Source organism: Amborella trichopoda, chromosome 3 (genome assembly GCF_054954075.1).
Source record: "Amborella trichopoda isolate Santa Cruz 75 chromosome 3, AtrichopodaSantaCruz75HAP2 v2.0, whole genome shotgun sequence".
Taxonomy (NCBI): Eukaryota; Viridiplantae; Streptophyta; class Magnoliopsida; order Amborellales; family Amborellaceae; genus Amborella; species Amborella trichopoda.
Genome location: NC_142338.1, coordinates 22,323,319 through 22,347,174, shown reverse-complemented (window position 1 = coordinate 22,347,174; position 23,856 = coordinate 22,323,319). Strand labels below are relative to the sequence as shown.

At 36.4% G+C, this 23,856-nt stretch overlaps 1 protein-coding gene across 12 annotated transcripts; it reads left to right on the top strand.

Annotated features, from left to right (window-relative positions):
• The first annotated feature begins 3,294 nt into the window (after nt 1-3,294).
• LOC18437260 (putative bifunctional dihydrofolate reductase-thymidylate synthase) lies at nt 3,295-22,747 on the top strand. Of its 12 annotated transcripts, none has more exons than XM_011626206.3 (12): nt 3,295-3,381; nt 6,779-7,318; nt 7,512-7,911; nt 8,054-8,098; nt 8,427-8,492; nt 17,118-17,179; nt 18,939-19,013; nt 19,137-19,302; nt 20,491-20,614; nt 20,871-20,977; nt 21,090-21,294; nt 22,470-22,747. In XM_011626206.3, exons 2-11 carry the CDS (start codon nt 6,900-6,902, stop codon nt 21,198-21,200), a joined length of 1,575 nt encoding a protein of 524 aa, XP_011624508.1. In that variant the 5' UTR covers nt 3,295-3,381; nt 6,779-6,899; the 3' UTR covers nt 21,201-21,294; nt 22,470-22,747. The 12 variants fall into 12 exon arrangements, with proteins under 12 accessions (XP_011624508.1, XP_088718398.1, XP_088718399.1 ...); XM_088862272.1 differs by having other exon boundaries at nt 22,406-22,747; XM_088862273.1 differs by having other exon boundaries at nt 3,295-3,409.
• The last annotated feature ends 1,109 nt before the right edge of the window (nt 22,748-23,856 follow it).

The following is a 23,856-nucleotide window of genomic DNA, read 5'->3' as shown; positions in this document are numbered from 1 at the left end:
AATCTATTTCTATCTACCCATTTTGAGCTCAAAAAATAGCATAGATATGATGATTTTTTAAATTTATATGAACAAACAAGAGAAATAGCTGCAATATGGGCCATTTTAAGGCTTAAAATTCATAAGTTTTTAAGCAATGTTGTGGTGGTCCATATGATAGAACTATGAAGTTTTAGATTCCCATCTATTTCCTGTATGGATTTTTCATAGGAGAACATACTACAAAAATCACATTCTGGGAGACACCCGATTCACCAAATCTCTCCTACTCCAAAAATAGTACGATCCTTCAAAATTACATTTGACTTACAACCCGCCATGATCATCACGGTTTTCAATAGACCGTGACGCGTCCACGCCTCTATGGTTCTAAGATACCGTGAAGGTACCTTGAATTCTAGATTATTGGTTAAGTTAGTTGAAGGTTTGCTTAATTTTGTTATTCTCAATAAAAAAAGGAAGAATAAAAAAACATCTAAAGTTCTATTATTTTGCCCCAAGTTTTTTGTTTTTTGTTTTTTTTTTGAAGTTTTTGGTGCTTGGAGTAGGTTAGTTAGATTTGGACATGGGATAATGGTTGAGACCATGTACCTAACAACTAAGACCATGTCAGCGTGCTTTTTTTTTTTTAACAAAATTCATGGGCGTTTGTTGAATAACTACTGTAGCGGCATGAGATTACAAAGGTGGAATTAGGTAATCAAGAAACATAGGAGAGGAAGAAGTGACGTCAAGCTTAGCTAAGTGATCATTTACATCATTTGACTCTCGATAAACATGGAAAAAAGAAACCTGAAGGCCAGACGAAGAACAAATGTCAATGATCTTTAGCCAATAACATGTAGGAACCAAGGGATTCTTTGCTCTTGTTTGTACCATTTGATGACATTTAGAGTCTCCTTCAACCAAAATAATGCCCTGAATATCTTTATGAACAATGATTTGCAGCTCATGAAGAAGAGAAACCATCTCAGCCTGGTTAGCCGTGGTAAAACCACATGGTCTAGCATAAGAAATAATAGTGGCACCCTCGTGATTTTTAAATAGACCACCTAATCTAGCCTGTCCAGGATTTCCCAATGAACTTCCATCAAAATTTAGTTTGAAAGAGGAGGATGGACCTAAGTCGAGGATAGATGGTGTTTTAAAACATATGAAAAGGCTAGGAAATTTAAGTTGACAAAGATGTTTGCCCTTGAAATTCCTCTCCTATCAAAAGAGTAACAGAGAATTATTTCTACAAGGTCTACAAAATTGTATCTTTAATGGTAGCACTATCCAATGATCTCCCTTCATAAGCACGCCTAATGCGCTCAAACCATACTTGCCAAAAAATTGCACTTCTAAAGATATTCCAAATAACAATTTTTTTCCTTTTGGGGATAAGAGGGGAAAACTGAGGTGGTTAATAACTGATCTTCCTGCATTATGAGATTGAAGCCTAAAGGACTGCATGCCCACTTTCAAATATCATTTCCAAAAGAATAATGCAAGAATTAGGTGGCAGGTTTATTTGTAGGGTTTCTTCATCACTCCTAGACATGAGACACATATTAGGGATGGTTTTTCCTCTCTTTCGAAGATTGTCTACACCAACCCAAAGGAAAGCCTTAATCTTCATAGAAATAGGTCATTTCTAGATAGCATAAAAGTAGTCATTTAACCATCTTATATGATCATGGAAGAGAAGCCTGTAAGCATATTTAACAGAAAAAACACTGTCAAATGGTTTGTTTTTTAAAAAGCACAGTCTAACCTTAGGAATGGGCTCAAGCCTAAGTCGGGTGTTAGTCCCCATAATGTGACATCTTGAATTCCAAGCTTATAACGAGCGGGGGACCCCTTCCATACTGAATTACCCCAAAAAAACATACTCTAACCTTCAAAAGGTGTAATTAGCAGAAGGACTAGGCATGCAAAAACGATAACGCACGCACCTTAGGAATTCATCTGCGATTGTAGTTTTTGTGTCGAAAATTTTTCTGGTCTGAAAAACTATTCCTTCTCTAGATTATGAAATATTGAGTTTAAAAATAATGTAGATATGGTGGATATGTGAATACTTGAAAATAGATCGTCCATATCATGCATATTACATTTTACACTATTTTTAAAACTTTAAATTCATTTATGTTTTAAACCCGATGAAAAAATTGAAATTTTTTTGAGACAAGTCGATCTTTTTCGGGTTGATTTTACCTTTTTCAATTGGGCTCATGCCTTATATGACAGTTTCTCTTTCATAACGCAAACCGTGTGTTAATAGATTCCATGGGGTTAAAAGGGTTACCACAAAAAGCCCTGTTCCAACAATAGCTCGAAATGTAAATATTTTGGACAATTTTAATTAAAAAAAAAGTGACATTTGGGTACATGTCCATGGACACGCTTACTAGGGTAATTTGGTCTTTTCAAAGCTAAAATTTATTTTGACAGAGGTATATAGGTTGAAAATTGCCAATATTTAATCTCATCATTTTTGTGAGTAAAGAGGAATAAACTAAAAGTTGAAATTTTAAAAAAATTACGAAAAGATCATTTACTTTTAGTACAAGGATGAAATAATCAAGTTTGGTGATCAGATTTTAAATTAAGTACTTGTAAGCGTGCTATTGACTCTACCAAATTTTTCAAAAAATTTATCAAAATTCACTACACATATCAAACCATCCAATTTAACATCTGATAACTAGGAATAGTTGTGACATGACCGCTTTGTAATAACGATAAATCATTTCATAATATATAAAGAAAATTGTTTCATGCGAGCTGGACCGCATTTCTACAATATGCAGTCCAAAGGTATAAAATATCCATCTCAAAGATGGATGCAAATAGGTGGTTTATTTAAAAACAAGTGTAACTACTTGTCCAAATGTTTTCTTAATATAATTATTATTTCTAATTTTCAATATATATATTTTTTATATTCATGATCTCTATATTAAAGATTATATATTCTAAAATCAAATTATATTTAGAAAATATATGTACTCCCAAGCCCGCATTTCTACAATAAGGCTGGCCGCATAAAAACCGTGTCCAATGTACAATCACTGGATTTTAAAACCACATTTGCTAAAAACATGAGGGGTATTATAGTAATTTATCAAGGTTGAACATTACGATATTTCGTCTCATACCGAAGGGCATTCTCGGAACTACTAATTTATTTTATTCGCTAGGCGGTACCCGTCAAACGTGCCTTTTGATTTTGGGCTTTGGCAGTTCTCTTCTCTTCTGTGCCGCGTTTTTTTTTATAAATGCCGATTTAAATCGGCCGTCTGTGGAATTCCTCGGCATTTCTTGATTCGTGTCTGTGAAGGAACGATACATTCTGCCGCGGAATTGGCGATTTCATCGGCTCCTGCTTCAGTTCAGGTCGGCAATCTCAATGTTAGGTTTTCCGGTGAGAAATTGTGTGTGCTTTTTTCCAAACAATGGCTGATTGCCCAACTTCCCCTTGGTTTTGTATTCTTTTTATCATTTATTTTCGTGTTTCGAGCTTTAAAGATTCAGTAGTGACCGAAATGCTGTTCCAAGAAAATTTGTTCTTCTTATCTCATTTTTTTATGAGTGTTTGAATCCGTTTTTCACTGGTCAATGCTTCACTCTCCGTTTTTTCCCAGAAAATCCGTAATTTTTCTAGAAGTTATTGTGTTTCTGCATTTTATCTGCAATTTTTCAGTGAGATTTGTATTAACGATTCTTCTTTTCTTAATTTTTTAAAATTTCCCAAAGAATTCTGGTTGTTTGCCGTTCCATATCTGTTGATCGAAGTTCAGTTTAACAGTTTCATAGTTTTTTATTTTTCTTGTTATTTCCAAAATATATGTTTTTATTATGGTGTGCATGTTGATGCATTATTTGGAATAATCATCTTCCTTATTTCTTTGTTCCCCCCCCCAAATTTTGTAAATAAAATTGAGTTTATGCTCTATTTTGATTCCTTTCGGAATGAGAAATGAACGTGTTATTTGTGTTGACTGTCGATAACCCTTCCCTTTTATCTTTGTTCGATGAGAAGTCTCTGTTATTTTTCCAAATAAGTGTTGTCCCTTATCTTGTTCTTCATAATTTTGTAGTTGTTTTTGTTTTCCGTGAGAGGTAACTTCTTATATCCGAATATATAGGCAATGGTGTGAGATTCTTAGGGTTCCTGTTTTATGAGGGTTCGCTTATATTTTAAGTATTAATTTTTTTTTTTTTTTTTTCATTCGTAAAAAAGTCTCAATGTCACAGCAAAGACAGTGATGCTTTACTTTAACCTTTTTTTTTTTCCTTTTTTCTTTTTCCCTCCTCGTTGAAATAAGCCCTTCTTCTATTTCGTGATGACTTTTATTTGCTTTCTTTCTCTTCCTTTTTTTATTTTTTAACCTGTTCTTTACTCTCTCTCTCTCTCTCACACACACACACACACACCGACCTTTAGTGTGAGGACTTCTAAAGCATGGTTACAACTTTGTTATTTTGTACTCTTCTGAATGAGTAGGTATTTTCCTTTGCCTTTCCTTTCTTTAATGCTCTCTCTCTCTCTCTCTCTCTCTCCCCCCACATGCGCATGTGTGTGCGTGCATTTTAGCATGACAATCTGATGCATGTGGTTTATAACGTGTAGCATTTCATGGATTGTTTGTTTTTTTTCCACTGATTACTAATTAACTGTTTGTTGTTTCCTGTGATTTTCATATTTCTTTGCGGTGATTTCTTCCCCCCCCTTAAAAAGTGATGCTCTTCTATTTTTCCCAAATGTGGTTTGATTTTTTAATTCTATTCTATTTGCATTATATTTTGTTGTATATAATGCATTAATTGGATGGACTTTTTCAGATGCTCTCAGCTTTATTTGGCAAACCTTTTAGTTTAAAGGAATTACTTGAGATGAACATTATTCAAAACTAGTATTATTTCGTGTATTATATGATAAATAGTGTTTCATTTTGTTTTAGTCTTTTTCTTCCACCTCGCATGATGGAGTTCTTATGCATTTTCTGATATATTCTTTTCCTATCCCTCTCTGATTCTTGTGCTAAATTGGGGTTTTGATGTGGTTGAAGCTTTGGAGCTTGTTGATCTGCATTCTTCCTTATTCTGTGGTATTATATATTTTCTGTTCCTCTTTTCTATTAGGCCTTTCGTTTCTATTCTTCTTTCTCTTTTGACATTACGCATGATTTCTGCTTTTGGTGGGCTCCTGTACTTATGGAAGTGGCTTGAGATGCTTTTAATTGAATCTTTCGGTGTTTCTAAATGCTTTACGAGTCTTCTCCTTTTGGTTTTGTAGTTTATTACTTTGGCAAATTAAGGAAGTATTTCTGGATTCAACATGCAAAAATGCAAAGTACGGTTAACATTTTTGTGTTTATGAAATAACTTTTATTTATTTTCTCAGTTCCATTTGAAGTTGTACATCATTATCATTTTTTTGTTGTTTCTTCTTAGTCTTCTTCTTTGTGCATGCTTTCCTTTAATTTATTCTTTTTAAATACAGAAATGCAAATGTGTAAACCATGTAGATCACTATGTGTATGCTGTCTTTTTGATGTTTCCAATTTACTCTTTATTTATGCTTTTTAATTGGGACTTTATTTGAGCTTCTATTTGGGTTCTGGTGTTCTTTTCTTCCATTATATATGTCCTCAGGACTTTTCAAGTTTATTAGCATCTTTTAATAAGAAATAAGCTATGGAATGGCAATTCTAACCAGTTATTCTGAAGTGATTGGTATTTCTCAAAACAATTCTGTTCTCTGTTATTTTTGAGCTTATTTTACATGTTTTGCTTCATCCTTTTGTCTCTTGCCACTTTCTTGTTGATTTCTTCCTGTTTTTCTTCCCGCTATCTAAATATTCTCTGGAATTCAACTCCTGCTACGAAGCTGTTTTGTAATTATGATATCAAATAATTTTGCTATTACCCACTTAATAATATCTGTCCTTTAAAAGCTTGGATATGTTCTATTACTGCTGTTCATAATCCCCCTTTATCATTTATCGTGATCAGTAGTTTGTTAAATCTTATGTGAAATTACTCTCACTGTATATATTTTTGTTTTAGTGTTTTGGTCAGAACTCGTCTATATCTTGTTTATAACCTGTTGCATTTTTACGAAATTTGGGATGGTGTTTTTCTGTTACTGTCTCCTAATGTCCTTCACATTTGAAGGAGCATATCATAAGCATATGCCTACAGTAAAGCTAATATTGGTAAGTAGCCCTTAATGAAAGCTGCTCTTGGAACAATATGTCCAACTGGCTCTAGTTCTTGACACTTGGTGTCGATGTGCCTTATTATTTGGTTTGATTATTGGCCTTCTTCCTATTTGGATGAAATTCTAATAACTAATCCGCATTATTTTTTGAATGAATTTCTAATTACGAATCCACATTATTTTGGCAAATTTAACTGAAGGTTATGCAAGTTTGGAGGAAAATTAAAAGGTGATAATAGTTTTTCTAATATGAAGTTTGGGATAAAATTGAACCCAAAACCCAGCTAAGTTCTGCCCATAATTTTCGAGAATTGTGGCCATATCTTTGGACATATTCCCATCCATTTTCCCTTAATACTTAAAGTGTGGAAAACTTTGGAATTGGTTCATATTAAAAAGTTTTTCCTAATGTTCCAAAATGAAACATGAAGGTAGACTTTTAATGGTATTATATCGTGTCCCCTTACTTTTCTAGTCCTTTTGTGTGACTAATTCATCTCTGTGTAGTTATATAGAGGTCTTGAGACTAACTCGTCTCTAATCATAACTAGCTTTTTATTGTTCCAGGTTTTCTCAGTCTCTCTTAAGTAAAAGGAGGTTATCCATCTCTAACTCTTGGAATGCACCTTTGGTGCTAGCAGCTTTGCAAAGATTTACACGGCCTAGGTCCTATATTACAGCATCAGTTATGGCAAGTGAAGCACCAAGGAATATGCAGAATGGTAGTATGCCTGATCCCCTAAGGACCTACCAAGTAGTTGTGGCTGCAACTGCTGATATGGGCATTGGGAAGGATGGGAAATTGCCATGGAAATTGCCTTCTGATATGAAGTTTTTCAAGGATATCACCATGGTTACTTCAGTTCCTCTAAAGAAAAATGCAGTTATAATGGGTCGGAGAACATGGGAGAGCATTCCACTTGAGCAACGGCCTCTGCCTGGTCGCTTGAACGTTGTTTTGACACGCTCGGGAAGTTTTGATATTGCAACAGCTGAGAATGTTGTTATGTGTGGAAGTATGGGATCAGCTCTTGAGTTATTAGCAGCACCCCCTTATTCTTTGTCAATAGAAACTGTTTTTGTCATTGGGGGTGGTCAGATTTTAAGGTACACGTTATACGCTGTTGTGCGCTTACAAGAAATGTTCTATTCCTTTTCGGTCAGGCAAATTTCTGAATATGTTCTTTTTGTTTATTGATAAGCTGTCTAAGCTTTTAAGTTTAGTTTTTGTTTGGAAATTGGCTGATTTTGACCAATAAGAGAGAGAAGAAAAGCTAAGTATGAATGGATTTGTTTGCAGGGAAGCAATGAATGCACCAGGATGTGATGCTATCCATATCACTAATATAGAAACGAATATTGAGTGTGCCACTTTCATTCCTCAAATTGATCTCTCCGTTTTTCACCCATGGTATTCATCATTTCCGTCAGTAGAGAACAACATTAGGTATTCTTTCTCCACATATGTTCGTGTGAGAAGCTCCCCTGCAGTGGATTCCCATGCCAAGGCTGATGGGGAAGTGCTTTGCAACCCAGATACTGACAAATTTGAGGTTCAGAAGTTTTCTTTTCTTCCTAAAATCATTTTTGAGAGACATGAAGAGTACAATTACTTACGGTTGGTCCAAGATATCATATCTAATGGTGCTCAGAAAGATGACAGAACTGGAACTGGAACACTTTCGAAATTCGGTTGTCAGGTTTTGTTATTTACCCATCTCTGACTCTTTACTTCTAAATGTGGTTAATTTATCTTTTGATGTCTGAGTTTTCATTTTTGTAGGATATTGGAAGTGAAAAAACTTTTCTAACATCCTTGGGCCCCTGCTTTTTTTTCCACAGATGCGATTTAATCTACGCAAATCTTTTCCGCTTCTTACGACAAAGGTATGGATTTTTTAATTGTCAGTTCAGGACATATCCAAGGTTGTTTTCTAGTGAAGTTATTCCTTTTGCTTATGTAGTCCTTCCAGTGAAATTTTTATTCTAACAACAAAATATTACAATGAATTTGCATGCAATCTTGCATATAAGCATTTGATTAAACATATTGAGGCAAACCCGTAAATCAGGGCATATGATAAGCAGATAAAGTTTGAAGCATTGAGAACTGAAACCCATTTCCTTCACCATGACATGCTATCTTCTAAGAAATTTTGCTTTGGGCCTTCTATTTTCTTTCTTGGTTTATTTCCTTACTGTTTGATACATACAGAAAGTATTTTGGAGAGGAGTTGTTGAAGAACTATTGTGGTTCATCAGCGGTTCAACGAACGCTAAGGTAACTCCCTCTTCTTAAATATAGTGCAGCGATATGGGTTTCTATTGAGAAAGTAAGTTTATCATTTCTATACTGTGGTTTGTCACTAGGTTAGAATATTCCAGATTGTGGCTTGTCAATGTTAGTTATTAGGTTTTCTACCATATTTGAGAAAATTTGTCCTAGTGGCTTTACTAAGAACTTGAACTTTGAGGCCACCTTTCCGTGGAGTGAAAAGGGTATAGCTTAAATGGGGATGTTTAACAGAAAATTTAGAGTGGGAGTGTTAAATTGCAGAAGAATTACTAGAAATTTGTCCCTTTTAGAGGCAGTAGCATGATTGCTGTTGGAAAATCTAGATTTGAAGAGTTGAGCTTGTATTTGGAGCTGACTGCTTTTCCAAAGTTGGGTTCTAGTTCACAATCTTTCAGCAAAAGCTGATGTTTGCCCAAGAAGATTGCTTTTGGAGGGTGTGTACATTCTCTATCAGAAGTGGCACATGGTGCTGCCCTTTTCTTCAAGCAGTATTTAACTGGAAGATATTAAACTGCAATGAGTGATGCCAAGCATAATTTAGGTGCTTTACAGATGCTTTCGAGATTTTGAAGTTTGATCACTTAGAGTTACTTGTATTCACATTTTGACTGCTTTAAGTGGCTGAGTTGATGGGAGTGTTTACAATCAGTATTCATATTGCTTTCATGACTCCTCGTTGTGCCTAGACCTAAATTGAAGTCCATTAACCCCATTACTTCCCAATGTCACTATCACTACTCTTTCTGTTGTGGCTTAGTCATAGTGTATGTTTGACAGCGCATAGTGGTTGTTTCTTGCTCGAAGCATTAGCTTGTGTTGATCGTTGAGATGCACTTGGCTATATTATGGTCCGTATTCTTCTCCTGTCAGCAACTGTGGTTGGGCGTGCTAGGAATCATCATTGTCATTAGAGTCTTTTCCGAACTATTTGGGGTCGGCTAGGAATCACTTCTCAGAAACATTTAAACCCATCCTTTATTATAGCGCACCAGGCACCTAACTTATAGGTGTTGCCTTACCTCTTTTGATTATGAATTCAAGACTAGATAGAAAACAAAAGAAAGAAAAAGAATTGCTCAAGAAAGACTTGCTTCCACATTCACAAAACAATGTGCAAAGAAAGACAAAATAAGAGCCTCATATGTTGGGATATGTGGGACCAATCGGTGGTTGCTCTATTTGTACACTCTCGACAAGTATTTTGGGAATTTGGATTTGGGATTGTATACAATAAGACTATTTGTCCATGATACAAGGTCACATTCACTTCCAACCTTTGGAGGTTGAATCCGATAGTTTGGGGTGTGCCACGAGGATCGAGAGATTTTCTTTTGGACTTTGAGCTTAGTCAATGACACACCCTCAGCCACTTGATTTTACATCTTACCACGAGAGGTGGTAGTGACCTCCATGTACCAAAAATAAATGATCTTATCATACTTTCCCTTTGGATTTTGGCTTATAATATAATTGGAAAGTCTATTGCGGGAAGAGGATTTAAGTTTCGAATTCCTTTTTGAATTCTTTCGAGAATAATACTAACAAATTTGATTTTCAAATCTGATCACCTTGTTCATTTTCTTTTTCAACACACTCTTAAATCTCTTGGATTCTTGTTCCAAGAAGATTTTCTACTAGATTTGCTTTAGCAAACTTGTAACTTTAAGAGCATCCATAACGAACTTGGTTTTCAAATTTAATCAGCTTGTTCGTTTTTTGTTTTTTTGTTTTGAATGCTAGCTTGTGACCTCAATAGGAATGGAATTTGAGATGTTATGTTGTGACATCTTAATAACCAAGACTTACAAGCGACGAAAATATGCCAAGGGGCATGTGCTGCTAAGCGCAAAAGCTTCAAAAACCCTGAATGTTGATATTTGGCAAAGTAAAGAGCGAGAAAAAAAGAACTGGCCATGATCAAGAGGCAAGCAAGAAAGCAAAACACGAAAGAAATAATGCAAAGAAGAACACCAAGATTTTACATGGTTTGTTATAGATGTGATACATTCAAAGGCGAAGACAATCAACGGTTTTTCACTTATCAATAGAAAGAAAAGAGTACAAGAAAGCTCTTACCCGAGATAACCAGAGACAAAGTGAACCTCTCAATTAGCCTCTCTACACTTTCTCTTTCTACATCTAAGGTGTCTCTCTCTATACATAACCCAATGATTTTGTACACATTCTTAATCCTTTCTATCTCTACATTCCCATTTGTGGAGAAAAAATGGATACGTAAAAAGATATCCCATGAAGCTCCTTATCTCTTTATGATAAGGACAACCACAATCCATCACTATCTCCTATGTTCTGGTAAAGTCAAATATGGTAAGATAATAATTCCCTGAAGGATATGATTCTGATACTCTCACAGAAATAGTACAATATTTCCTAAAACCTAGTACTTGCTCCTTACAAAAATTAGGAACTGAAACCAATTTCAAAAGTAGGAAACTTACAGGATATCCCACATGGATTGCATATGATTAAAGACATTCCCAACCAATTTCACCTGGCTTGAATTTTAAAAGAAATTCCCATTGACTGTCTCCTCCTTACTCGCATCCACAGGCGCTCACCCTGGCAATACATTAATCATGTCCAAGAGCGGCTTGAAATTTTGTAATGGAAGTGGCTTTGTCAGCATTATCCTCAACATTCTTCTTGGTGTCAATCGTCAATTACAAGTTATCAACCTTAGCTATTATCTCATGGATAATATGGAATTTGACATCAATATGCTTTGTCCTTGCATCTTTTTTGGTATCTGTACTCCGAGATAATATTGCTGACAATTTATAAAGTCCGATTGGTGGGGCGGATCATCCACCCCCAATCCTGATCTAGATCGGCTGGATCAGCCATCTGGATCGTCTCGATCGATCATCTTGAGAAAAACAAAAGAATTAATAAAATAAAATAAAAAATAAAATAAAGGTTGATGAGGTGGGGATTTAGGGGGGACCAAGGACACATTAGATTAGATCAAAGAGAAAAGAAAATAAAATAAAAAGGGGGTTAAAGGGGAACTGGGTGATAACCCAAACCATTTCGGAACCAGTTTAGTCGATCTATTTTGCATCCAGATCGGTGGCTTGGATCGGAATTATCTGGGTTTTAAAATACTAAAACAAATTATAGAGATCCTCCTTTTGAGACAACTGATGTAGAGTCCCGTATATTTAAACAAACATACTCAAGAATGTCTTTTATTGTATGTACTGACGTGCGCCCTACATTGTTGCCATAGACATAGGGCTCGTAGAATTCTAAATTGCACGTTTTCATGCCATTGTGACTTGAAGTTTACTCAATTATCCTAAACATGTGGCTTTGATGCATATGCCACAACTGAGTCAAGTCGAATTCGCCACCATCAGATTTGGAAACTGCTACTCTATCTATGACGATAGTCCTAAGCAACACATACAATCTTGGTACTTTTGAATTTTCAGGACTCAACATTCTCCAATAAATTTGCAGCCATTAGAGTCTACGGCACCTCAAAAGATAACAATATTTTTTAGATCTGAAATGTGTCTCATATCAGTCAAGGTTCTCACAACTCCATACATCTTAATATGACCTGTTGTTGTACCGACGATCAAGCCGCGTCGTTCCCCATCAAAATTGAGCCGTCATTTGAGCTCTTGTATATGGTGAACCATTCTCCATGAGGGCACATATGATAGAAACATCCCAAATCAAGAATCCATGAATTCGTAGAGTAATCACAACTCGTCGAGATTGACAATACGTTATATGTTCCATGTTCCAAGCATCCATTAGCAATTGTAGCTGCATTAGAGGCTATATTTTCCTTTTCTTTGTGATTTTGACAATTCTTCTGGACATGTCCATTTTCTTACAATATTAACATCGAACTTTACCTTCCCTTGATTATCTGGATTTGCCCTACCTTTCATGTCTCTTTTCATTTATGTCAACTGGCATTCAAAAGATGAAAGTCACGTCTTCCATATATGCTATTTTTTCCATAAAGCAATCTCATGATAACATGCTCATACGAATGAGGGAGTAAGGAAAGCAAAATCATATCTTTATACTCGTCTTCCATATGAATTTTGATGCTCAATTATTGACAAATTATTTTGTCAGATTTAGATTCTCATGGATATCCGTACCTCCATGCATTCTCAAGGTGTATAGCTATTACTTCAACTACAATCGATTTGCGAGGGACTTCGTCATATATAGACTCTTTAAGTTTCGATCAAAGGCATACTGCTGAGTCCTCATTGATGTCGTTATACATCACTTCTCTTGGGGTATGACCTTTATTATAGCATAATGGTGGACCAGGATTCGTGCAACTGACCCCTATTAGTTGGGAAAAGGCTTTGACGATGATGATGATTATGATACAACACTTTACTTGATAGGCACAATCTAATAGTGCTCCTTGCCCTTATATTTAAGCGTTCCCATACCTCATCCAACATTGACTCCGATTTCTTTGTTTTTCCTTTCAAAACTTTGTGTAGTCGTTGTTGCACTAGCAAGTCCTGAACATTGATATGCCTAATTCAGACGAAGTTTCTGCCATCACAACAACCCCAAACTCTAATACCACTCCTTGTGCACGAAAGCTTCTATAACTTGACAATTGATTTTTGACAAAGTAAAGAGTGAGAAGAGCACAACTGGCCACAAGCAAGCAACAAACAAGAAAGCAAAGTAAGAAAGAACTATTTCAAAGAACAACACCAAGATTTTATGAAGTTCATCATAGATGTGACTACATCCATATACTAAGACGCCCGATGGTTTTTCACTAATCAATAGAAAGAACAGAGTGCAACAAAGCTCTTAATTGAGAGAACCAGAGACACAATCACACAAACTCAATCTCTCAATTAGCCTCTTTGCAATTTCTCTCTACATGTTTCTCTTTCTACACACAACCAAAGGACCCTCTGCCGACCCTTAACCCTTTCTCTCTTTACATGCCTATTTACAGCGAAAAGAAGGAAACTTAGAAGGATAATCACGCGAGGCCTTCCTTTTCTCTTTTTGATAAGGATAATCACTATCCATCACTACCTTACTTTTTGACATGTCAAATATAATGATATAATAATTAACCGTTAATGAGATAATTCCCTAAAGGTTAGGATTCCCATACCCACAAAAATAGGAAACTATTTTCTAAACCTTGGATTTTCGCTTTACAAAAACTAGGAACCTAAACCAATCCCAACGCTTGCCACCATGGCAATTTTCATATAACGCAAAACATATCCCAATGTGTGCCACCATGGCCATTTTCATAGCATTTCCTAGTCCAATTGGAACGATAACTATGTGCCATATTGGACACCATGGCTAATGGGTCCTTGTGGCATCTCTTTGCCATCATGTGGCCATATGTGTGCCACAAACATGGCCAATACCACATGTAACCACCCAAAAATCCCATTAAAATATGCCCTTACTAAATAATATTTCTATTCCAAAACAGACCCTCTTTAGAAGAAAACATATATTTTCATAAATGCTTTTGATTCTTTGAACAATTGCAAAACACACATTTAAGGTGAATATTTTTAGCATGCCATGAGATAATCTTATAGCTAGGCACTCAGTAGCTAATCCTATAATTACAATCTAAATCTTAAACTAACCCAACAGACCCATGACCAATATGCCTCTGTTAAAAGGGCTTATGATTGGCCCATCAAATCAGCTAAGGTGCTGATGAACCATAATTGTCGTGGATTGTAGGTGTTCCCCCAAGGACAAGTCATGTTTATCCTGGATATCATGTACATTCCAGACACATGCACCATTCAGTGTAGGGGCTCCTCTCTCAACATGTGCACATGGACCTATCTTGGTCTCCCGCAGTTCCTGGTCAGCATGCATGAGGGATGATGTGTTGAGGATTTGGGCACTTGGTGTCACAAGCCTCCATCCTTCTCACGTGAGACCTATCCGAGATCCTCTTGGCTCTATTAATGATCACCACTGGGATAAAACTGACCTTGAAAGGGTACTTGTAAACTGTTGATGATTCATCAAGGTGCTAGTCCTCAAGCCCAGGCTGCCAGTTTCCGACTTGATCTTGCCAAGGCCTAGACTGCAATCGAAGGTGATAGTCGTAGAGCCCGCTCTTAAGTCCCATAGAGCCCATTCATTGATGGAACTCATGCATGCTGCTCTATGTCCCATAGAGGCACTCATAAAGCCCGCTCCACAGAGCCTGATCACAGAGCTCAAACTTCCCACTTAATCTAGAGCATCCTGTACTATAAAAGCATTAGTGAACAATTTCATGGGGTATGTACAAGAGCCACGGTCTAAGGCCTTTGGAGGCCAAATATCCCATCGTCCCCCACCCAGGCTTATCTCAATACACTTGCATTGGCCAAAGATTGGCAAAAGCATAGGCCTTCCGAGAAACATCACTGACATGAACTGCCCGAGACACTCTTAAGTCATCAGATAACCTTGCTAGCTAGCTAGCCTTCAATCAGTTGGAATCAGTAGCCGTAAATTAAATCCAGGCGGTATATTTGATTAATCAAAGGGAACAAAAGAGTTTATATAGAGCATATCAAGGGGCATGCCCATCTTTATGCCACTAGTCTAAATTTTCAGTCTCTCGCAACTATACGAGGATAACTATATCCTTTATTCAAGGGTACATATTTTTACAAGACCCTTGTCAAATATGGCATACCTCACTTTGTATTTCAGTTATCCTTTAATCGTTATGGATTATCCCACGGAATTTTGTTGTCTAATTTCCTGATTACATTTGTCAAACTGAAACTTGAGTATTCCCTTCAGTAGTGCTATGCTGCATGAATCTTTGGTGTAACATTTGAGTACATCTGCGTGTCATACATGCTTCCACCCTAAGCCTCTGTTGTAAACGTCGATATGTCCCTTTTGCTCTCTTTCTCCCCTATAATCTTTGTCAGTCCTCCTAAAATGGTGATTCTTCATTTCCTTCCAAATGTCAGGAATAACAGCCTTAGTACAGGCTCACAAGAGCTAAGATCCTCTTAGTTTTTGTTGTGTGTCCTCCCTTCTTGTTCAATCACGAAGTGAACTAGTAGCTACTATGGTTCGGAGAAAACTTATAATGGCAGTTACTGCAATCCTCTTAGGTTTGTCAATTGTAATCCAATTTTTGTCAATCATGAAGTGAACTTGATGCAACCATGGTTTGAGAAAACATACAGTGACAGTTACGACAGTCAATATAGTGACAGCACCCTTTGGCCTTTAGAGCAAAATAACATTGCTACCACAAAAACCTTTCTTTATTGGGTTTTAAAGCCAGCCATTATGTGTGTTGAAATGTCCATCTCAAGCTAACACCATACACCCTGGCCAAAATAATGGGGTAATGTTCTCTTTTGGATCTTGGGCACAATCTAATTGAAGTGTGGGAAGTTTCAGTTGCTTCTCTATTTTTTGTGCGTCATTGTGATGAGCAATACATTATATTGCTGCAGATGATTGTCAATGAGGAATATGCCATTAACAGTGAACCTAGAGAAAGCGATTACTTTCAAAGGGGCTTCTGTTCCTTTAATATGAGCCACAGTAAATTCTCTCTCTTTTCTTAGCATTATACTTTATGTTCATCTCACAGAAAATTACTGAATACTGCACAGCGAAAGAACTTCCTCCTCTTTGCCACTCTCCTATCACACTGATTCTGTATTACCAGTATCATATTTAAGGTCTTATCTTTATCCCTCCATGAGGTTTCCAATCCAACAAATGCTAAAACACTTTATGCTCCATCTCACTAGCTCCTGTATGTATCAATTCACTGTTCAACCTTTTATCATGAGTTTCCTAGACTCATTTGGTTCATTTTTCTTACAATGAGCTTAGAGTTTAGTAAGGACATGTGAGGTTTTCTTTGCACATGTCAGAACATTTGCGCCATGACAATGTGGAGTGAGTCGTTCCACCAAGCTTATCACTCATGACCTGATCCCTGGCAACAAAATCAAGAGCTGTCTTTTGCTATTGTTTAGTCTTTGAATGTGAGAATCCTGCAAGCAAACCTAGACCCTTTTGATGATCAATTTCTTTTTTTTTTCTTATGGTTATACACTTTTCTTTACCCCAACTCAGCTTATTGACTACTTTCTCCTTGAACTTTTCTAGTCATGAGTTAGAGTTATTAGTTGGGGACTATGGATTTTGGGACAGGAGTTACATGCCCTAAATACATGAGTCATTAGGATTTACATGCCATAATTCATCTGAACTAGCTACCTTGGTTGGGAAATTGGGAAATTGTGTACTATTGATGGCCGGTAATGCAGCCGTCTATCTAGTCAACCTCTGAGCAGAAATCTACATGATGGTGGACTGAATGAAATTTTCATTTGCTTCTTTCTCTCAAAACAATTTCTCACATGAAACCTCTTTCATGCCTAGAGGGACCAATGAAACTGGAGGGAAAATGAAGAGGAGTTGGCAAGAAAGGCAGCATGTTGGTCGTCATGTGTTACTACATACGTAGGAAATTTGATATAATGACTGAGTTCTGATTAAATCTTAAACAGATATATCTACATGTCTCGTGCTTTATCTAATTACGGTGGTTTCTGCTTGTAGGTTTTGCAAGAGAAAGGTATACATATCTGGGATGGCAATGCATCTAGAGACTACCTGGACAGGTATTTAGTCTCATCTGCCATGGTAATGAAACACATCACATGTTGTACAAAGAAACCATGAGATACTATGCGTTTTATGGGAAATCTTTAAACTTCTGAAATTTGTTCACAACTTGAAGAGGTGTATGAGTCTTTTGGTTATGTTTTGACAATAATAGCTTTGGGAATTTGGTGCTTGTTACAAATATGTTAAATTGGGAACAGTCAATTGAATTGGGATCTTTTTTATTTTGAACTATGAAACTTATCTAGCAAGTCTTTGTAATTGAAAGGGATTTTTGGGCATTGGCTGATTGGTTAGGTGTCGATGATTGCGACCCTACATCCAAGGTTTCAAATCCCATGCTAACCACCCTGCTGCCCCTCCTCACGCCTCTTAAGCCCCACCCAAATAAAAAAAAAGACTAGAAAACAGATAAGGAAGTCCATAACTGTAAGTTAATATATGTACTCACTGATCTTCCCATTTCTATGCGCATCCAAGTACTTGTACACATGCATGTTGGTATTCAGATCTGGCAACATTAATCAGTGAACCTTGTCAATTAATGCAGATATACCTACCTGACAGCGGAGGTCTCTCATGTCATTTGTTGAATTTCTGTACCATGTTAGTCACATATCTTGTTAGTCACATATCTTGTTTTGAAGCTTGTGTTTGTTTGTAGGGTTTGGTCTATGTTCTAGTTGTTAGATATGGCTCAAAAACTCTGAACCTGTAAAGCGTCTTCCCTGTTGGTTCCATTTATGCTACAATATTTAATTAAACTTTGAAAAATTGGTTCTACATTTATTTATTTATGGGGTTGTATACAAAGAGACCATTTACCTTTGGCACAAAAAGGTCACAATTACTTCTAAAACCATTTGGCATGAAATTTGATAGCTTGGGTGTGTCACAAAATTTGATAAAATTTCTTTTGAACTTTGGGCTTGATTGAGAGGGGAACCCCTCTACTCCCTTTTGCTTATCCACTGCAGCATGGTCACAGCCTAGTGGACTAGTTTACTCCAGCTATTCAACTATAACTGGATTACTCCAAGCTCGGTTCCTCACCTCTTCTCCTAGACCTTTTCTGGCCCGTGGATGCAATCTGGTATTCCTCTTTTGCATGCATCAATAGTGGTGACCTTGTGGATCATCTGTATAGAGCACCACAATAGGACTTTTCGTGGGGAGATGCTCTCCATTGATGCCTTAAAAACCAGGGTGAACGAATCCGTTATCTTTTGGGCCCAAAACCACCCGACTTTCAAACATTTTTTCGGACTCAGATTTTGTTTTAAACTGGGAGGTCATGCTACGACTCAGACCCTCTCGGATCCCTCGTTCTTCTTTCGGGCAACCCCCCCTTTTGGCCTGATTAAATTGAATTTCGACAGTTGCTCGCTTGGCAACCCTGGGTGAGCAGCTATCGGAGGCATCATCCGTAACCTTGAGGGCCTTACTCTCCTGTCCTTCTTCAGGGCCATAGGGGAAGCGGATTCCACCACAGCCGAGATACTGGCCCTCCTAGAGGGAAGCATGGTGTATGGAAGCATAAAATATGGTGGACATCTTTTTACACATAATATATGACTTCATGTGCAATAGAACATGCTCGTACATGTGTATTTACATAAATGCATACACACACACACACACACACACCCATATGTTAATGCTGGTAGATTGCAACACGTAGTACATTTGGTGGATTTGATTTACATTTATTTTTTCATACCTTCATTTCTGATGTCGCCATGCTTCTGATTGCAGTATTGGTTTAACTGAAAGGGAGGAGGGTGATTTGGGACCCATATATGGATTCCAGTGGAGACACTTTGGTGCCAGGTCGGTGAATAATGAGAGGCAAATGGATACTTTAACCTCTTTATTGATAAATTCAACAAAATAATTAGGACTCATGAACTTGTTGATTGAAAGCTTCGCTGGTTTGCATATATACTTGTACAGGTACACTGATATGCATGCAGACTACACTGGGAAAGGGTTTGATCAATTATTGGATGTAATTGACAAGATAAAGAACAAGCCTGATGATAGACGCATCATTCTTTCTGCATGGAACCCTTCTGATCTTAAACTGATGGCCCTCCCTCCCTGTCACATGTTTGCACAGGTTAGCACCTTTACAAATTGGGGAAAGCTTTCTATGTTCCCCTACAATATAGAAGTTCTATCCTCCCCATACCATCCAGCCGTCCATTTTTTATCAAGAGAGCCACTCACCGTTTGATCTTAGATCCAACGTCTCAAAGTATTTTATTTTTAGTTTTTTTAATACAAAATTTCTGAATATGAAATTTGGTATGTACCTTCTTCTCATTGGGGCGCACCTATAAAAAACATTAACAATAATTTTTCGATAAAATATGATGACCAAAATACTGCTTGAAACTTTCAGGCGTATTTTGTTCATTTTATTTTATTGAAATTTTTTTTTTTTAATATTTTTTGTTAGTGCGAGTTAATAGAGCATTGGATGTTCAAAATTTGGTGTCAAAACAGTTTATAAAAAAAATTAAAAATAAAACAGTGTAGAGTCGAGACACTGTGATTGGGGCAATCTTAGCTCCGCATTAAAAAATGGATGGTTGGATAAGGGGGAGGATAGAACATAGAAAGCTTTCCCTACAAATTGTGATCACTCTCTTGGTATGTTTTATGATTAGACATGGAATCATGTTAAGGCTATTTAGAAGTGAGCGTGTGCATGGATGCGTGCGTTCATGTGTGTGCGTGTGTGTCTGTGTGAGTGTATAAAATTAATAAGTTGTTCATGATCAAGAAAACACCAACATATATCCATGGTAATATTACCTAGTATCATGAACTAATAGTTGACACGTTCTGTATAAATTTTCTTTTTACTTTTTAATATTGAAACTTCATATTGTCTGAAGGCATGTAATGTGTGTGTGTGTGTGAGAGAGAGAGAGAGAGAGAGAGAGAGAGAGAGAGAGAGAGAGAGAGAGAGAGAGGGTAAATTAATAAGCTGCTCAGATAAAAAAAACACCTATATATGAATGGTAAATTTACCTCGTATCATGAATTAATAATCGACATGTTCTGTGTAATTTTCGTTTTTCTTTTTATTATTGAAACTTATAGTTTAAACTTTAAAAGGTATGTAAAAATTTTTCTCCCTTACATCTTTCTTTAATTCTAATATTTTTGTAGTTTCGAAGACATGTGACAAAATATTCTGTATTGCATTTTGCTTTGTTCTTAATTTGGTAGCTTTTTGTGGACATTAACAAAATCTTATGGCTTCATTAATTATTGAAAAAGATAAAACCCTTTGCAGTTCTATGTAGCAAATGGGGAGCTATCTTGCCAGATGTATCAGCGTTCCTGTGACATGGGTCTTGGTGTGCCCTTCAACATTGCTTCCTATTCTCTCTTGACGCGCATGATAGGTCACGTCTGTGGTATGTGGTGCAAAATTTTATATTCATAGTCCTTTCTTGTGTGATTTCAAATGAATGTTTTATACTTGGTGAACGATTTCAAGTTATTTCTTAATGTTTTATACTTGGTGAACTGTTGCAAATTATTTCTTAATACATTCTTTTTGGCTAGAAGATCTGCTGTTCTCTTATGTGAATTCCATCATGACATACAACCCTTTACAAGCCTGAAATTGAGTATAGAACCTTGGTTTTGGTTATCTGGCATTGTGTGCAGATCTTACTCCTGGTGATTTTATCCATGTTCTTGGAGATGCGCATGTGTACAGGACTCATGTGAGGCCACTACTAGAGCAGCTTCAAAACTTGCCTAAACCATTTCCGGTAATGAAATGGATTATGCAAATTATTCTTCTCTAGCGGCAAAATTCTCAGCCTTCAAAATGGTAGCCTTGGAGAAAAATTTCTCAGACTTTACAATGTTGTGTGTATATAGGTTTTGAAGATAAATCCTCTGAAGAAAGATATCGATTCTTTTGTGGGCGAAGATTTTCAACTCTTGGGGTATGATCCCCACAAGAAAATAGAGATGAAAATGGCGGTATAGATGTAGGTTAGCATTTTTTTCTTGAGCAGAGGCAGAAGAAAGGATAAATCCTCCCTTTTACTATCCTGAGCATGGTGAAGATCCACATTTTGGGGTGAGTACAAAACTGGTACTTATATAGCTCTTTTATTGCTCACACAATTTGTTTATGAGAAATCACAAGATTAATTTGCTCATGAATGTTAGGAAAGGGACAATGTATCATGATCTACATTATCGTAAGTATTATCATATTCCAATATTTTGTTGGATGACGATAGAGAGAGTGGGACTTACCACGTGGACCTTGTCATATTTTGATGATTCCACCCTCTCTCCATCAAGCCCATCGGTAGATTGGATGTTGATAAAAGCTTATGATCACAGTTTTTCTCTATGATCATAAATCATAGTACACTTCCCCAGTGAAAATTACAAATACAATTCCAAGGAAATGGGCTCGGTACCCATGAGAATGAGGGGATACCATTGCTATCCCAATTTACTTCCCTTTTCCTTTTGACATAGAGCTGTAAAATCAACTATCCTATTTGTTTTAGATATGCACTTTAGCATAAGGCTAGGAATATCTTGAATGCTTTCAGGAAATTCTGATGAATTTCTAGAACTGCGGTTTCTTGGGTACCACTCTATGATATTTATGCCTCTCTCTCTCTCTCTCATGTGCTTTTGCATCAAAATACACTGGAACTGCTTGACATGTACCGTGTGTTCTTCATTAATGGGTTTTTTTGGAATCTTCATTGCCCTAACTTTGATTGTTGATACGCATACATACGCATGTTTTCATTGTTTCTGGGTACCAACTTTAACCTAGATCATAGCTTTCTCGTCTCTCTCTCACATATACATGCACATTCTTTATCTATTTCTCAGGACTCTTCAGTTTGAGGTTCCTGTTTATCTCTCTTTGTTATAGATGCATGCGTGGATCATAAGGAGTTTCTTCCTTACATGTAGTTGTGCGTGGTTTGTTTATTTGCTTCTGTGCATTTGGTCATTTGATCGTGCATTCTACTGTCTGGCAACATGACATTTTAAATCGACAAAATACAAAACGCATTGTAGTCCTGAACATCCATAAGCATTCAAGATTGATCCTCATGAACAGGCAATTTGTCTATGAAATTCTCTTCATTTATTTAATTTTCATTTCTTTTTTCTGAAGTTTTAAGCTAATTTTATTCAATCTGTTGAGTGTGCAGATGAAGTGCAGTCTTGGATTAATTTGGGTCTTTTATTTTATTTTCCCTTTTTTTTATTTGCCAGGTTTTGATCTTGAAGCCTTCCTGTGTGGGAAGGGTTTTATAAAATAATTTTTCGCTGTGGCAGTTATGGATAACTGATATATTACATACAAACTGGGTGTCCTTGGTCCTACCCATATATGGGTTCTAAGGTGACTTCGTCTCTCTCTCTCTCTCTCTCTCTCTTTCTATACTCAGCCTTCTGGCAGGGCTCTCTGCTAAATGATGGCTGGCCTCTTTTAATGCAGCCATTTAGCGTATTTTTTTTCGCTGTTAAAGAATGGCTTGGTTTTTGTCCAACATCGGAGCTGCTGGGGTTGATAAGTTTTCACTTTTTATTGATTTTCATAATGAGGAGTATAACAATGAAAATGTAGGTTTCTAGTTTGTGGTTATGCTCTCTCTCACACACACTCGGGTTCTCGATGTCAAGAAATTCCTTGCATTTTTGAGAAGCGATAGAGAGGGTTTTATGGGAGCAAACATTTCTTGCATCTTTGGGAAAGGAATTAGCATATCTCAACCCAACAACATTGTTTCGTGATAAAAGTATTTTTCATCAAGGATGTGTCCAAAAAGTACTTTTCATGAAGGAATGGAGAATGTCCAGTTCCAACTTCAACCATGCTCCATTTTATATCATTCACGTGAATCGAACCATGCTAATTTCCCTCTTCCTATTTGGCAAATATGTTTTTGTCATTTGCATGTTCTCTTGTTTTTTTCTGTTGGAAACTTACATAAGTATACCTTATATTTTTTGAAATTTAAAAGGTGGTTCTAATATTTTATATTTTGTCCTAGTAAATCAATTTTATTTTATTATTCTATACAATTGAGTGAGCACAAATGTTTTGTCCCCACCTTTTCGTTACGAGTCATTTGTTAGAGGACAAAAACTTAATGAGTCGCATGTAGATATGCGGCCTCTTTTTGATCTATTTTTAGACGGAATTTAGACCCCAAATTTTTGGACATATGTAGTCAATGTGGATATCTGTAAAAAAATAAATATATTTAAAAGTTACAAAGATTAGTTGTAGAAAGTTTTTGAATCATTAGATTATTTTTCCTAAAAAAGAGCGGCCACGACATGACATCCATCTTCAATATGGGTGTTTGATACCTATGGGGATGTAAATGTAGGAAAGTGTTCCTCTATCCAAACTACATTTCATTTATAAAAATTATAAAAATATAATTAAATAAAGGGTTATTCTAGAATTCACTGCACTATTAGTGCATTTAGAATTTTTAGTACTCCAAATTTTTTGACATTAGATGCTTTCACAAATATTAAAAAGTATATCAAAATTGGCACTTGAAAATTTTGAGAAGGGCTCACTTTTAAAGTCCAATTTTAATTAAATTTTTTTTTTTGAATCTAGTTTTGAAGGGATTTTTTAAAA